At 31.9% G+C, this 16,151-nt stretch overlaps 1 protein-coding gene across 7 annotated transcripts; it reads left to right on the forward strand.

Annotated features, from left to right (window-relative positions):
• Positions 1-2,374: 2,374 nt before the first annotated feature.
• On the forward strand, positions 2,375-15,751 carry LOC105147450 (hypothetical protein). Of its 7 annotated transcripts, none has more exons than XM_087405276.1 (6): positions 2,375-2,794; positions 7,788-7,828; positions 8,141-8,613; positions 10,162-10,441; positions 10,682-11,311; positions 11,392-15,751. In XM_087405276.1, the coding sequence occupies exons 3-6, from the start codon at positions 8,445-8,447 to the stop codon at positions 12,314-12,316; spliced, it is 2,004 nt and encodes a 667-aa protein (XP_087261402.1). In that variant the 5' UTR covers positions 2,375-2,794; positions 7,788-7,828; positions 8,141-8,444; the 3' UTR covers positions 12,317-15,751. The 7 variants fall into 7 exon arrangements, with proteins under 7 accessions (XP_087261402.1, XP_011056764.1, XP_011056763.1 ...); XM_011058462.2 differs by lacking the exon at positions 7,788-7,828 and having other exon boundaries at positions 2,376-2,794; positions 8,141-8,330; positions 8,426-8,613; XM_011058465.2 differs by lacking the exons at positions 2,375-2,794; positions 7,788-7,828 and adding exons at positions 2,801-2,967; positions 6,317-6,379.
• The last annotated feature ends 400 nt before the right edge of the window (positions 15,752-16,151 follow it).

Consider the following 16,151-nt stretch of genomic DNA (forward strand, 5'->3'; position numbering starts at 1 on the left):
AAATAATGAAATTAATATTATTAAATAAAAATTGATTGATTAAATACACATATGTGAAAATATTAAGTCAAAATGGTTTTCCATGCTTATAATAATACTGTTTGTGAATTTATCTGTACAATTTCCAATTTATGCAAACTGTGTACCAATTATTTCTTGAACAGTCCTGAACCGAAGCTGAAGCAGTAACACAAATTAAGTTGACAAGTAATTTAATATTATTGATGCTTTGATCCAAGTTCGAATCTTGGCTGAAATAATATTGTTTGCAATAAAATTTACAGGTTTTTAAAAATGCTTTATTATTACCATCAATAATATTAAATTGTTTGTGACAATTAATTTGTGATTATTATTCGCGAGTAGTGCATCTCCATTGACAAAGGCCCGCGGTGAAGACGCATTAACACTTAAATAAGAATCATATAAGAAAGAATATAAAGAGCACAGTATTCGATTTGTGAGAAGAGCCTTCAAAATTGAACTTCCAAGGTGAAAAAAACATAAAATGTTTATGACAGTAAAATTTTATTTAAAAATTAATTCACCGGATCTGAAATTTTTAGGAAAATTATAATTTTGTAGAATATACAGAGAACATTCTCCGAATATGAAACGATGTATGAATAGAACATTTAACGATTATTTGTTGCTTTTATATTTTGTAAATATTTCGGAATATTCCGGAATATTCTTGAAATGTTGTGTTGGGATTTTAGAAACATTTTACACATATTTCAAGAATATTTAGCGTTAACTGGATTAACTTATTTGTTTATCATTATTTTAATTATGAGGAGCCCTAGTTAGTTTAATTAATAGAATTATAAATTACTTGAATCCAAAAATATAAAAATTATGACAGCATTTTATACGATGACATGATTAGAATAAAAATCTTACTACACCCGATGCCTTTATGCAATCAAATGTCGGCCATTGTTTATGCGATTGATGCTGGTCCCGGATAATTCTGCGACTGCGTGTTTGGCTTCGCTGATACTCGTCGATAACTATCCGTACGATATATCAGAATGGCGTGAACGTGTTGCAGCAGGTACGTATTCTATCCAACAAGCAGACTTGAAGATTACTTTGGAAATTATTACTACATAATAATAATGATCTAAATTTTTTAGCTTTTAGAATCAGCAGTGAAACTTCAACATTCTGTAGAAAAAAAAATTTTGTATATTTATAAATTTTTAAATCATGTTTTCCACTTCGTATTTTTGAACCTTTCATATTTTTGAAACACTTTTAAAATACTAAATATTATTTTATTAAATATTATATAAAAAAACACATAAAAAGAAATTTGGAAACAACGTGATGGAAGTTATTGATCGCACTGCGTATAGTGTTTGAGAGTTAATCTTATCGACAGAAGTACCATACATGCTTTAAGCACTACGTGCGCAGCTTTTGTAGGATAAAAGTTAAATTAAGTTAGAGTTTAATTAACTTTTGGCCATAATATTTCGCTTTTTTCTTTACCACGACTTTCAATCCCGGATCATTAGGGCGCAGACCGAAAGTAGTTGAGATCTCATTTTTCATCCCGTTAACGTCGAAAATTCGCGACGCAGAAATTAACTGGTACTTATTAATGACGCGAATAGACGATTAATAGACTTTGTATATATCTTTTTGTTATTTTGCCTTACTTCTTCACGTTAAATAAAATGGATGATTAGGATAAGAAAGACATCAGCTTAGATTTCATGTATAACTGTGTATGTATAACTGTGATAGTGTTAGGGTCGTACAATGATCTCCGAACATGCCAATTAAAGATGAGGAATTTGCGAGCGGGGCTTTATTTCGAGTATGCGTACTCCAAAATTCATCGGAGATGATCCTGTGCAACGAATTGATTTACGATCGCGCACATACGCACCAATGTGATCCATGCGTGATTGAGATGCGAGGGAAGTTCCGTTTCTTTCATCGTGTTCGAACCACATGAGAAACTGCTTCCTTTTCGGAGCGATAAATAATATAAATAATATAAATTTCCTAATTTATATAAAATTTATTGATTTTTTTGAAAAATATCGTATTAATTATTTTTTTACATATAAATGATATGGATTTCGCGCGATATACATATATAGACCATCGACATAAATCAAATCGATCTAAAACGGTAGCGACAGCGTCTTTAAAATAAAAATTAAGCGAAAATGTTATAAATTATAATGTTATAAATATTAACTTATAAAAAAATAATTGATACGATATTTTTCAAAAAAAAAAATCAATAAATTTTATATAAATTAGAAAATCTGCAAGCGGAAATACTCAATCGCAAGGTTGTGTTCCGGTGAGAAGTCGCGTGGCGCGCGCATCGCGAATTGGGTTGGCAGGCGCAGACCGGCGCGGCGCACGAGTGGAGACACGCTGATGGTCGTCATCGACGACGACGGCGACGACGACGACGACGACGGCGACGGCGACGGCGACGGCGACGGCGACGTATGCGCAAATCTCCGTCAGTGACGGAGTTGCCTGGTTGCAGCGTGGGTGGCACGCGCGCGCGTTGGCCCGGCCAGCTCGATTCGATTAAACTTTGCAGCAGCCCTCGTTCGTCGCGAGCGGGGGGTGAGACCTCGTGCCGTGGCTTGTTATATGCCGAGAATCATTATCCCTTCGTGGGTATACGTCAGAATCGCGTTGCAGAACGCGAATCGGGATAAACGTGACGATTTGTGCTTCTGCATCCAGACATAATCGGAGGACTTACACGGGACTTGCTGCTTCCTATTCGTACGACGTCACGCGGGTGCGAGAGGTAATTGAAAGAGGAACTTCGCGAAGCTGTTTCTCATGACTGTTCGTGCGCGTGCGAAAGTTGAGATAGGTGCGCACCGATTGCGTTCCGAGATATCGTCGTCTTTGTGCCGAGAGCATAAATGTGCAATGTGTATCTTGTGTATCTTTCAAATACGTCGCTGCTATTTAAAAGTTCTGTAGTTTTCAAGATACCAATCTTTGGATTGTCAAAGTTTTCATCTGTTCTTTGAATAAATACCAATTTGTGAAGTTTTAATTGAAATACAAAATAATCAAATTAATCATAAAATTAAATCAGAAACAAATCACTGTTGCACTTACTTGTATTTCTAAAGCTTAATTTATAAAAATTTAAATTATTGATATTCAAGAATTTCGTTTAAAGAAAAAAATTAAATTTATCAATTTATCCAAAGCTATCTGTATGTAAAATAGTACGATTTTAATTTTGTATGCAAATTGTCTTAGAAGGAAAATTCAGTACTCTATAGAAGATGATGTTATCTATCATTTTAATTAAAAGTGTTCGTATGAACATTTTTCAACATCCTGTTTCCGAGATTTCCGAGAAAAATATTTATATAAATGCGTATTCCATTTCAAATGGTTTTTTTTCGAGACTAAATGTGCAGTTGCAAAATTACTATTAAAAAGAAGATATTATGTACTTTTTCTAATAATTCATTATTCAGGTGATACACTTTTTAAAGTTTATAATAAATTTTTGAAAATTCACAATTAATGAACAAATAAAGTAAAATAAGTTTGTTTGTTTGCAAAGTAAAAATATCTTAATTTAAACGACCAAGAGCAGGTAAAATATTTAAATAAATAAATTATTTGACTATTTAATAAAATAATGACGTACCTACATAATACATATAAATGCATAAACAAGTTTTGGCTCACAGAGTCTTTATTAGCTTAAAATTAAACATAGAAATGATAAAAAACTTATAAAATTTTATCATATCTTTCTCTTAAACCTCAAAATATGAATAAGAGGTCGAGTTAATAAACCAGATAATAGTCTCCATCCGTATATGATATGGCAATTGAAGATACTTAAACATATCGTGTCCAACGATAATGTAAGTAGTTAACATCAAAATGTAAAATTCCAATAACGAATTTATCGTTTGGTGAAAATTACATTTAGTTCAATGTATAAAGTATGTTGTCAAATGTATAAAATTAATTAATCTAGGCAGTTACAAATTCAGATTTAATAAAGAAATAATAAAGAATTGACCATGTAAACAAAAATGTTAATAAATTTAGGCAACGTATCGGAAATAAAGATTTAAACTGTCTGGTATTTATTTGTTAGTCTTTTATTGCTAGCGAGTTCCAATAGCTGAGTGAAAAACGAATGATACACATCGAAATATATATGACTTTGAAAGTTATGAAAGTATATTCGGTAGATAAATACCTTTTGGTTATCTATTATATTATCAGAATGTTTCGTTGGATATCAAAGTATGAATCATCCAACATTCTGAGTCATTTAGGCCCGGTTGCACCAACATTACTTTAACTTTAAGCGAGACTTAAAACTCTCTCTATTTCATTTTAGAACCAAAAAGGGACAAAGAGAGTTTTAAGCTTCGCTTAAAATTAAAATAACGTTAGTGCAACCGAGCCTTATACAATTAATTTATTATTTATATAATTAAATTTTTTGTTTGTTTCTTTTTTTGTTGTTTTATATGAATTATTTCCATGATTTTTTATGATGTAATGAGTCTTTTATTATTATGTTCGAAATCTAAAATTTTAACGTTCTTCCAGTCAAAAGTGAGATTTATTCTTATCATACGTTCAAATATAACTGACAATGAATGTTAGATGGATCTAATATTATATTGTTAATGTATTCTTTTAATCTCGTTCGTCCTACGTATGAACTGTCGCTATTTTTACAGTTAATTTTAGATTACAGATAATTAATAGATTAATTGACTATTGCAAACAAATTCAGTTTTATCTTTGTATATTTTTATAAATTTATTAAGTTTATTAAGAAAACCTACTGTGATTGTAGATTTATTTATTATCAACGCTGCTAAGTCGCAAACCAGTTAAAAATAAAGACTCTGAAAATAAAAATCAGAGCGTAAATCGAATGTAATTGAAGAGTAACAGAAACACTTTTACGCTTCTTTTACATTTTGATATTTCAATTTTTGCCTCCTAGAAGTTTCGTTTACGGTTTTGTTATTCTCCCATTACATTCGACTTACGCACTGATTTTTATTTTCATCAGGGGAAAAACAATAAAATCCTTTTTTGTCGTTTGTTGTTTAAAGTCGTCTTTTCCTCATCAATTGAACTCTGATCACTTAATATTTTTAATTTATTAACAATTAAATGTTTTAATCTTTTGTTAATGATGTCAAAAATAAAATCAAATAACTATTGTCTAATAAGATATCAATACATAACTCAATTTTCTTTTTGTAAAACGAAGAATGAGACAAAAGAATTGAACAATCCACTCTAAATTGGTTCCTATGGCATTTCGATGGTTTAAGAAAAACGATAATTAATCTAGTTTCTTTGTGGTACTAATTCATTACAATTTTGTTATTTTTGTCAATCGAAGAAGAGTTCAGAAAATTAAGACAATGATTTTCCTCTAATTCGATAAAGTAGTAAATTCAGTAAATTTCAATCGGTCGTTAATCATTAAACCTTTCAAGAATATTATTCACTTCTTGGAAACAACAAATAATTAGATGTCATCAACATAACGAAAATAGATAGGCAACTCTAACGTACTTAAAATTCTTTCCTCCAAATCTTGCATAATAATATCTGCAATAATATTGGCGGGAGAACCCATAGGAATATTATAGGAGCTTGTTTATAAATTACATCATTAAAAATAAAGTAGATGATAATACAAATTTAATTGTAGATATAAATTTATCTTTTGGTAATTTATTGACTTGGTCTGGTTTATTAACTTGGCCTTCCATTATTTTATATTTTTAGGTTTTTAATATGTTAAGATTTTGTTTGTTAAAAAGTTTTTTATCGTTTATATATTTAATTATGAACTGATGAAGACTCTGTGAGTCAAAACGTATTTATGGATTTATGTATTATCTATGCTATTTAATTATATAAGTAGAGTTAAATGATTCATTTATTTAAATATTTTATATTTGCTTATCTCCTGACGGTCGTTTAAATTAGGATATTTTTCTGTTCAAAATGCATATTCATATGAATATTTTTGCTTGTAATAATCGATATCATCATCTCTCAGAATATATTGACTTTTCCTCTTGAGACCTTGAAAATTAAAATCATTCTATATTATTATGCAAATTAAATTTTGATGTATTCTGCCAATTCTAGCAGCTTCTTTACTTTCTCGCAATCTTCTATAAAAATACGCAACACCATTTATTTACCTATGTAAACCTATTTCGTTCCTTGACTCTATGAAACAGACTAATGTCATTTTTTACATTTTAACGTTACTTTTGACGATTACTGTATCACGTAGCGCAATCCGCATCATTCAACGTCCGATATTCAATTATACATACACCTACGCTTCCTAGAGGAGGTATATGGAGGGGATTCATTTTTTTATCTTACTATCCGCTCTTTATTTATGAAGTATGATATTGTATCAAAAGAATGTTATCTTCATTTCAAGGCCTTTTGTATTTTTACCATTATATAGAATATAATCAAATGAGGGGAGGAGGAATTTTTTTATTCAATCCACGTTGGATAGCTATAATATTATTTCAAATATTAAATTATTGGACAGCAATAATATCGTTTCAAATATCGAATTATCTGAGTAATAAAAATATCATTGATTTATAGTTTACTCTAGAAATCAAGCAAGAGATCAGACATCGTTTAGACAACTTCTGATTGATTCGCCTTTCAAGATATGGATAAGATAATATATATATATATATATATAATAGATATCTCATTCTCTATCTTATTCATAATTTATCATTCTATTTTATGCAAATCTTGAAAAATATGGTGGACCAAATATCATGGTCTCCAATCTCTTACTTAAGTTTTTTAGTTTATTCTAATTATTTTTTTAATTTTTTTGTTCTTTCGTGCACACTAAATATTAGGCTTGGTCTATAATATATGAAGTAAACTTGGTGTAAGAAGTAAGAGTGAGAAATTGACCAATCACAGTCAATTATTCTTCTTACATACTGCAATTGATCAATTTCTTACTCTCACTTTTTATACCAGTCTTACTCCGCATCTAGACTAGGCCTTTATACACAATAATAGACCCTATATTTAACTTATATATTGAGTAATACCTGTGCATTACGTAAATACATTCCTGTCTCTCAATAAACTACGATTATTTTTATCCCGTCATGCACAAACGAATAAGCGGAAAGTGCGCAATCAAAATTCATACATTGACTTACACGGTACTCTTAGAATCTTCTTTCGACTTTGATTAAGGCTAACAGACGGTTAGCTCGTCAGTGTAATGCCAATAGTTGTCATAGAAGAAGAAGAGAGAAGAGAAGATGTGATACATTGAATTGATGTTAATTGGTACTACTAGGAGTTAACTGTCCGCTAACTTTAACCGAAATTAGTGAAAGAGATCCTTAAAATTTAATAACATCCGTAATTAGAAAAATGGCCAATCACAGTCATTTCATTTTTTAGAGAAATAGCTATGATTGGCCAATAATTACGGATGTTATTAAATCCGATTAAGGCTACGTAAATATAATCTATAATAAAAACAAAAATTGGAAACTGAAATAAGATATTTTTCTTAAGTACAATCTTAAGATGTTATATAAGCCAATCACCGAGCCAATCACAGAATAGTATTAGATAACTTGATGAATTTGATTCAATTTTCAAGAATCTAATTACTTAAAAGTAACATATACGGATAATGTAATTTCACATTAATTTATAATAGGATTAAATACATTAATATATCGAAAATTTCATGATAGGTTCTTCGCTCTGTTGAAACAACATTTCAATTTGGAAATCTGTGAGTGATTCGAATGGGTTGACCTAATTTGCATTATTTATAATTTATTGCTGAGAATGATTACAAAGTGAGTCGAAACCAATTTGAAAATTTTGAAGATGTCATCTTGCCATTAATGCAATAAAGGTTTTTACACGATTCTGAACACATCGTAATCTGTATTGCACTGTCTTGTTAGCTCTTTAATTATCGCTACTAAATTAGTTAAGCTGAAAGCGAAAGAAAGTATTTATTGTACAAAGGAATAATGATCTTTAATAAGTAAATATAACGTCCTATTTTTGCAATGACATTGACAACACTCGATTTCAGAACAAGGCTCATTATCGAATCAAAGTACGGCGGCTGCTCGATGACCGTCTTCTCTTGTCAAGAGGACGAAGAAGCCGAGGACGAAGACAACAATAATTCACGGAAAGACGGATGTTTATGTTGCAATTGGCGATGTTATGCAAGAGACTTAGGAGACGAGTGGCGAACAGTTGAGATGTCCTTCATAAGGGTAAACCAATTGCGAAATATAACGAAATTCATAGAAGTGCGATGCGATTTGCAATGATGCAGAAACACTTTTGATTTCCCGTGACCCTGAGAAAGGCATGACCACGACAGCATAATGTGGAAGGCGAAATGGTTACGTTTCACCGAATGCTTCTGCCGAAAGTCCGGCCTCGTTCTGATTTTACCGTGTCTGATCATTATCATCCTTTATCTCGTTTCCGACGACGAATACGAATACGACGTTCTACAGTATCCGTCCTTCAAGTCGTATAACATTGCTGAAGGTGAGTCTCATTTTTTCTTATATTGTCTTATTTCCTCATTTGAGTATATTGACGTGCATTTTCATAATATTAATATAAAACATTTAATATTATAATTATTATAATATATCATATTAAACTGTACAATCGTGTGTTATGCACATGCTGTTTGTTGTCTAATACAATTTGATGTACGCGTATATTATGTATTGTTAATATTTTTATATATATTCTACAAAAATTTTATATTATTTTTTATATATGGTGTTCCATTTTAATCAATTTCTCCGGAACAATGCAAGATATTGAAATATCCTATTGACATCCTATTTTTACGATGTTATGTAGTATCGATGTGGACATATTTTGATTAATAAGATTAAACCTTGAATGGAAGCAAATGGAAGCAGGTCAAATGAAGATCAAATTCATTCTTGGAAATGACAACTTAATTTTTTAAACACCTTCGTAGTAGCCATACTCTTTATGAGCTCAACGCGTTATGACTTAAGAACATCGAAGATCAAATGGCTAATTAAATGCGAACTTACAATAATCGCCCTCGTGTATATATTCGAACTACATTCCCTGACTACGAAAGTAGAAGGCAATGCAATGTCTAAATAATCACGACACATTTGATAGAGTTGTTGGCGAAATGTTACTAATGATACGCAATAGTGTTGAACTGTCACTGCTGAACTAGTATTTAACACTATTGCAATATTGTCAATGTTAATGTACACTATTAGATTCAATAATGTTATTGCAGTGGTATATTATACTATTGTATATTATACTATTGGATCTAATAGTAGTCTAATCTAATTAGTATTCAGTACTACTGCAATAATAGATGCTATTGTCACTACTGTAAATACTATTTGTATTCGCTATTGCAGTGACATTAATAGTATTCAGCACCATTGTAGTAGTAATACTATTAATACTATTATTATTTACCACTACAGTGTAGCATTTTTGTTATATTATATTACATTTGCAATGTAACTTATATATTATAAAAAGTGCAGAGAAAAATTTAGTGCTTAAAAATCAATATCAGCAATTGATATCGATAAGTTTTTTTTTCGATATTTGTAAAATTTACAAGTTAATGAAGCAAAGTTCTCGTGTATCGTATTTAATCGTTCTCATTAATCGTATTTATGATATTATTCTTGAGTAAAATAAATGGTTAAGTAATAAACCTGTATATATATATATATATATCGCTTAACCATTTATTTTAATCAAGTAAGTTCATGTAAACTAAATAGTTGACGATCAATGATGAGAACTTTACTTCATTAATTTGTAAATATTTTATATATGGTATATTTTTGAGTATATCCGAAACATAGATGTTTTTTCCAAATCTTCTTAGAATGTCATATACATTTAACGATATTTTTAACATCTTAAATGTTTTCATAGATGTATTATACATAGATACTTTCATTTTTAATGAAATCGTTGCTTATTCAAAAAGTTATGACAAAAATACGCACTACATTATCAAAGTCTGAAGTCTAAGGTGGAATTATATCGAATTATGTTTGACGATAGGCATGGTGGATGGTTATCTCGTATGGAATCCGAAATGTCATATGCTGTCCAAAAAGCCTTTGGATCCGTCCATCGCGAAATTCGTGAGGAAGGAAAAACTGGAGAAATGCCCGAACGATCGTGTCCTTTCGCAAATTTCAAGGGAGCCTAACGGCAGCGTATTTCTTTCTCTCGATCCCGCCATAAAAACCATGCATAGCGATGTTGCCTGCTGCTGGTCGCCCGTAGTCAGGCCCAAAGTGGATAGGCCCAAGAAGGACAACTACGACTCTACGATATCGTAAGATTTATCATCGTCACTCTTTGCATTGAAAGTTCCAGTGTCATCTTAAGACATTCAGGTGCATTTAATCTGCTGAGAAAAGAATTAAGTGGCAAGAATTACTTTGTTTATTTATTCATGATATAAAAAAAAATAATATAAAAAACTGTACTTGAAGAGATCGAAGTCGCAAGCTATTTGGCCTATACGATTAGAATTTTTCCTGAAAAACATTTGCCGATCCTTTCTTCCTAATAGAGTCAAGCAGTGCGAGAACTTCACCGGACAAGTGATGCTTCCGCGCGAAATGGAGGTGGCGTACGTATCGTGCAAGGTGAAGGCGAAATCGAAGCCCAAAGCGAAGACGAAGAACACGAAGCTGTCAACTAATACGGTGTATGAGAACGTTCACGCAATCTTGAACCCGGAGAAGGTACGCGAACGCATAGATCACAATGGCAGCCAGCCCGGAAACTTTTCAAGAAAGTTGAGCGTGCTCGTCCTCGGCATCGACAGCGTCAGTCGGCTGAATTTCTACCGAGCTATGCCGAAAACCGAGAGATATCTGCGTGAGACTGGCTGGATCGGTCTAAAAGGCTATAATAAAATCGGCGACAATACGTTTCCGAATCTGATGGCAATTTTGACCGGTCAGACACCACAACAAGCATATTCTCGGTGCAAGCCGACAGTGGCTTACAAACTCGACAACTGCCCTTTTCTTTGGCACAACTTCCGCAATGCTGGTTACGTCACGGCCTATGGTGAGGACGAGACTATCCTCAACACATTTAACTACCTCAAGGTTGGTTTTGTCGAGCCGCCTACGGATTACTACTTGAGACCCTATATGTTGGCCAGCGAGAAACTTCTTAAAATCAAGAAAAGGTAAGAGTTAACTATTACCGTCCAAAGAGCAATATGATCTTTTTGCTGATTGATGAAATTTTCATTCGCGCTGTTTGCAGATTCAACATGAAATACTGTACGGGTCCCAAATTAAGCTTCGAACGGATCTTCGATTACGCTGTAAATTTTGCCCAAACCTTTGTCGGCGTGCCATACTTCGGATTCTTCTGGACAAACACGATCAGCCATGACAATATGAATGGTATTTCGTCGATGGACACTCGTGTGTTGAAGAAATTCGAGTTTCTGGAACAGGAGGGAATACTGAACGACTCGATGATAATCTTCCTGAGCGATCACGGTATGCGCTGGGGCGAATTTCGCAATACCTTTGTCGGATGGTACGAGGAGAGATTACCGTACATTTACATCTGGTTACCCGAATGGTTCCGCCAGAAGAATCCCGAGGCCCAACGAGCTCTTGCGGTGAATCAGAATCGACTCACCTCGCCGTTCGATCTCTACGAAACGCTACGGGATGTTCTCGCCATCGGAGGTGGTGATGCTGATTCCAGTCCAGGATGTTCCACCTGCCAGTCCCTTTTCGCGCCAGTCCCTAGAGAGAGGGGCTGTCAGGACGCAGGTGTGGTTTATCATTGGTGCACTTGCACGGCTTTCAAGTCGATTAACGTCAATGACAGAATCGCCAACGGTGGCGTGCAGAAGTTCCTGGATCATATTGAGAGTATCGTAAAAAATTATAAGGACAAGAAGGGCCGGCGACTATGCGCGCGGCTCAAGCTAAAGAAGGTGCACCGAGTGGATCAGGTGATCGACTTCGGCACGGATAACTTATCCAGCATCACATATTTCTACATGATTCAAACAGCTCCCGGTAACGGTAATTTCGAGGTAACCATCAGGTATCACGGTGATGGCAATTATACTCTATCTGATAGTGAAGTTAGTAGAATCAATCCTTACGCCGTGAGCGCCAGGTGTTTAAATCGTGGCATGAAGCAGTATTGTCACTGTGTAAAGTAAATATGAACTCACCAAAATTGACCAAAATTGACTTTACACGCGTTGTTACACAATTTTGTACTTCATTAACATTCCGTTGAATCCGAGCGAAAAGAGTTAACTTTTTTAAGCTAGAAAGTTTTGAAAAAATGCTATTCCTAAGTTGAAAATATATGACAGTGAAAAATATTCAGGCGTTACTTTAAATAACTTTCCTAAAACGCGTAAAACCTTATGATTGCATTTGCATTGCGATGATGTTGCAACAAATTTTCAAGTTATTTTTGTGTTAAATTGTACTTTACACATATATTTTTTCCATACACGAACGGTTGAACTTAATTACTTTAGTAAATATAACTATTGCGTAATCTTGAATCGATTTTTGTGAAAATATATGAGGCATAGTTCTTCTGATTTGCTTCGTACATATCGAACACAAAGGTTGATTGCCTCATCTCAAGGAATTAGGGACCTGAGTGTGGATATATCTAGATATTTGTTCGTTTATCAAGAATAGCTGAGACTAGAATTTTCTAAAGCCTTAATTTAACATTTAAATAATAAGTGATAATATAATTAAATTCATTGATCTTTCTAAATATATAAAATTATTATTAACGAATGGAAATTAAATATAAGCTAAGTGCCAAAAATTATTATGACAAGAAACATATGATGTTGCATATGTTTAAATTTATAAAAAAGTGTGCTACTAAAGATATTTAAAATGTTATATACTTGTGCAATTCTGGATAAATTTTTGACAGTTAGCTGATATTTGTATCCACTTTCTACTATCACATGTATGTGTAGTTTAACAACGAAGATATAATTATAAGAGAATGAGCATTGTGTGAAAAAAAATTGAACTTGATACCTTGATAATTTCGTACATTAATAGTATCTAAGTTATCGTACATATCTTATCAGAAGGTGTTCATCATACGGGATAATTTTTTCCATGCATTGTTGCACCACGATTTATTGCGAATGTACGACACAATGTTCGTTCGAATCGATATACATTAAAACTGTATGAAGTGCGATATAAGTAAGTGAAAGACATAAGAACGTATCTGGAAGAGAGAATGATCGAATATACTTTCGTGGTGACATTGTATGGCTCGTCCTTTCTCATGAATATATATATCACAAGGCATTAGTCGTAGTTTGTAAGTAATGCGTGTGCCTGTTTTACAAGTGCCAAATATGTTCTGTGTTAATCTAGGTTTGAAATCATAGATCTTATAATAAATATGGACTGGCAATACAAGCAAAATCGTGTCTGTATTTCTCTTTCTAAAAGTGTTTCTGAAAGTATCCCCAACAGTATAAAAGTTGCAGCAATATTGCTGCAAGTTTTGTGCTGTTGGGATACGTTTCGCGTATGCTTGATATATTTATTATACTTGATATATTTATTGGAGATATATTTCATTAAGATTATCTCTTCAGATAAGGTTTTAGTTTTGTTTCGTATATTTTTTAATTATTTGCATTTTACATTTTCAAAGGACTCTACCCAATCAACACTAAGTATTCCTGAAATATTTATAAATGTAAAAGCAACATTCAAATATTGGTTAAAAATTCCATTTGTATATCGTTACATATTCCGAGAATGTTCCATATATTTTCCGCAAAATTTTAATTTTTCCAGAAATTTCAAATATGATCGTTCGTGACTTTTTAAATAAAATTGTACTATGAAGAACACATTTCATGTGCCTTCACCGTGGATCCCAATTGAAGCTCACTCACAGGCGAAATGCTGCGCTCCTTGTATTCTTTCCCAAGCGATTTTTGTTTATAGTCCGAAAAGCCACGTGAAAAAATCGTGATAATTTTATAAAATCTAGATTTTTTTAATGTTTAGTTATATTTAGAATAAAAATCAAAATGCTAAAATCAGCAGATCAGGTGTTAGAATCTTTGGCATTGGCACTTCTTCAAAAACTATAGGCACTGGTCAGTCCATACTTATAAGATTTATGATTGAAATAAACTTTTCTCTTCTTTCTGCACCGATATGATCGCCATAGATTATTCTACGATACATACATTACAGCTTATGCGAATGCATAAATGGGAACCAAAATATTATGTTTGCGTGATAATGAGAATGAAAGCCGGATTAATAAATTTATAACATGTTTTAGACCTACCAAATAATATCTTAGAGACAAGTTTTTTGAAAATTTTTTCTTAACAGAAATATTAAGAGAAATTTGTCAAAACTTTTCAGTTTCGCAAAATTGCAAATTTATCAAAAAATTTATTTCTAAAATATTCTTTGGGGGCCTAAGATATAATCTACAGAAATAAGAATCCAAGCCAATGTGAGCCAACATTGGTTAATCGCATATAGAATTCATACATCTGAGACAAAAAATTCTTTATAGACGTTTCAACTCTTAGTATTGCGTCATCTTCAATGTGAAATTGAATAAACAGTTGTATGTACAATAGTTGTTTAACAAAAGTAATGGAACATGCAATATAAAAGTCGCTTTTAATCCGAACAATAATAAAAATACTGCATGTTTATCAATTATGCGATAAGTAGTTCATGATTAATATTTTTAGTGGTTTTGATAATTTTATACTACATATTTCAACAATTATCCGTTTATTTGTTTTATAATAATTATCTTCCTTAATATTAAAGATGAACAGTTAAGCTCTTTAAAAATTTTAAAATAACATGTATTTTCACATATGAGAAAACGACTAATTCTATAATTAAATCCTACAAATATGAGAAATGTGAGAAATTTATATAGATAGACGTTGAATTTCTTGCTTGGATTCTCTTATTCCTGTGATTTATTCTTCGGAGCCTTTTATGAAGATTAAGATAATCTATTTCTTTACAAAGTATAAGGATCGTTCTCGCGTTTAAGAATATGGAATTTTACGTATAAGCTGAAAATAAAGGCCAATAAAATATTTGACTATATTTTACTACGACGTTATGTATGCTTTATTCTAAAGCAGTATGAAAACGTAAGTCTTAATCTAATTAAAATATGTAATTAACGAGAGCATTTGGAGATTGTTTGTGACAGAGATTATTTGGAGATTGTCTGTGTGGGATCTCCGTCGAGTGTTAGTCAAGCCAAATTAAACAATATTCCTTAAATGACAGAAATAGAATCTAGTTAAGTATTTAGATAAGCATATTCTTCGAGCATACGTTCTTACAAGATTCCAGTGTCAAAGACAAACGCTAACTTATCGTAAGTTGTTTGACAATTATTTGAGTAGATACGAATGAAATTATTAATTCAAAAATGATTTGTAAATATATTTGTAATATTTGCGTATACTCTTTAAGAATAGCGTTTTCTATAATCATTAAATTATTATTATTATTATCGTATCATATAAAAGCATTTCTTGCTTCGCTCTTTTCATTTTTTTCTTCTAAAAATAAAATTTCATAGAGTTCAATTTGATGTAGCGTTCATTATTTTAGACAATTAACATTAAAAATTGATTTTATGCAGTATCCAATTATCAATGTATCTGTGTGTGTGGGTGTGTGTGTGTGTGTGTGTGTGTGTGTGTGTGTGTACATAGATTTTTTCTACCTTTTTAAATGTTAATTAATTTTTGTATAAGCAATGTAATTTTTTTGTTATTTAGTTCGATTAAATAACTGATATATGTAAAATCAAAAATTTTTTAAATCGCATGGATCATGAATAAATTAACTTGATAATAAATTATAATAATGTCATATGTGTATTTTTTAAGTTCTTCTTCGTTTAATCGTTTCGCTTTTTAATTAAACAATTAAATTTATACAGGAAAGTCATCGGTACTGACATCTCCTAAAAAGTCATCCCCT

Source organism: Acromyrmex echinatior, chromosome 4, assembly GCF_024713525.1.
Source record: "Acromyrmex echinatior isolate Ae372 chromosome 4, ASM2471352v2, whole genome shotgun sequence".
Taxonomy (NCBI): domain Eukaryota; kingdom Metazoa; phylum Arthropoda; class Insecta; order Hymenoptera; family Formicidae; genus Acromyrmex; species Acromyrmex echinatior.

What these genes read in the sequence shown, in the direction of transcription:
- LOC105147450 (XM_087405276.1), top strand. Translation starts at nt 8,445, where the DNA reads ATGTGGAAGGCGAAATGGTTACGTTTCACCGAATGCTTCTGCCGAAAG. An exon ending in GTCGTATAACATTGCTGAAG is followed by an intron (nt 8,614 to 10,161) that starts GTGAGTCTCATT and finishes GTTTGACGATAG; the next exon opens with GCATGGTGGATGGTTATCTC. An exon ending in CTTCTTAAAATCAAGAAAAG is followed by an intron (nt 11,312 to 11,391) that starts GTAAGAGTTAAC and finishes CGCTGTTTGCAG; the next exon opens with ATTCAACATGAAATACTGTA.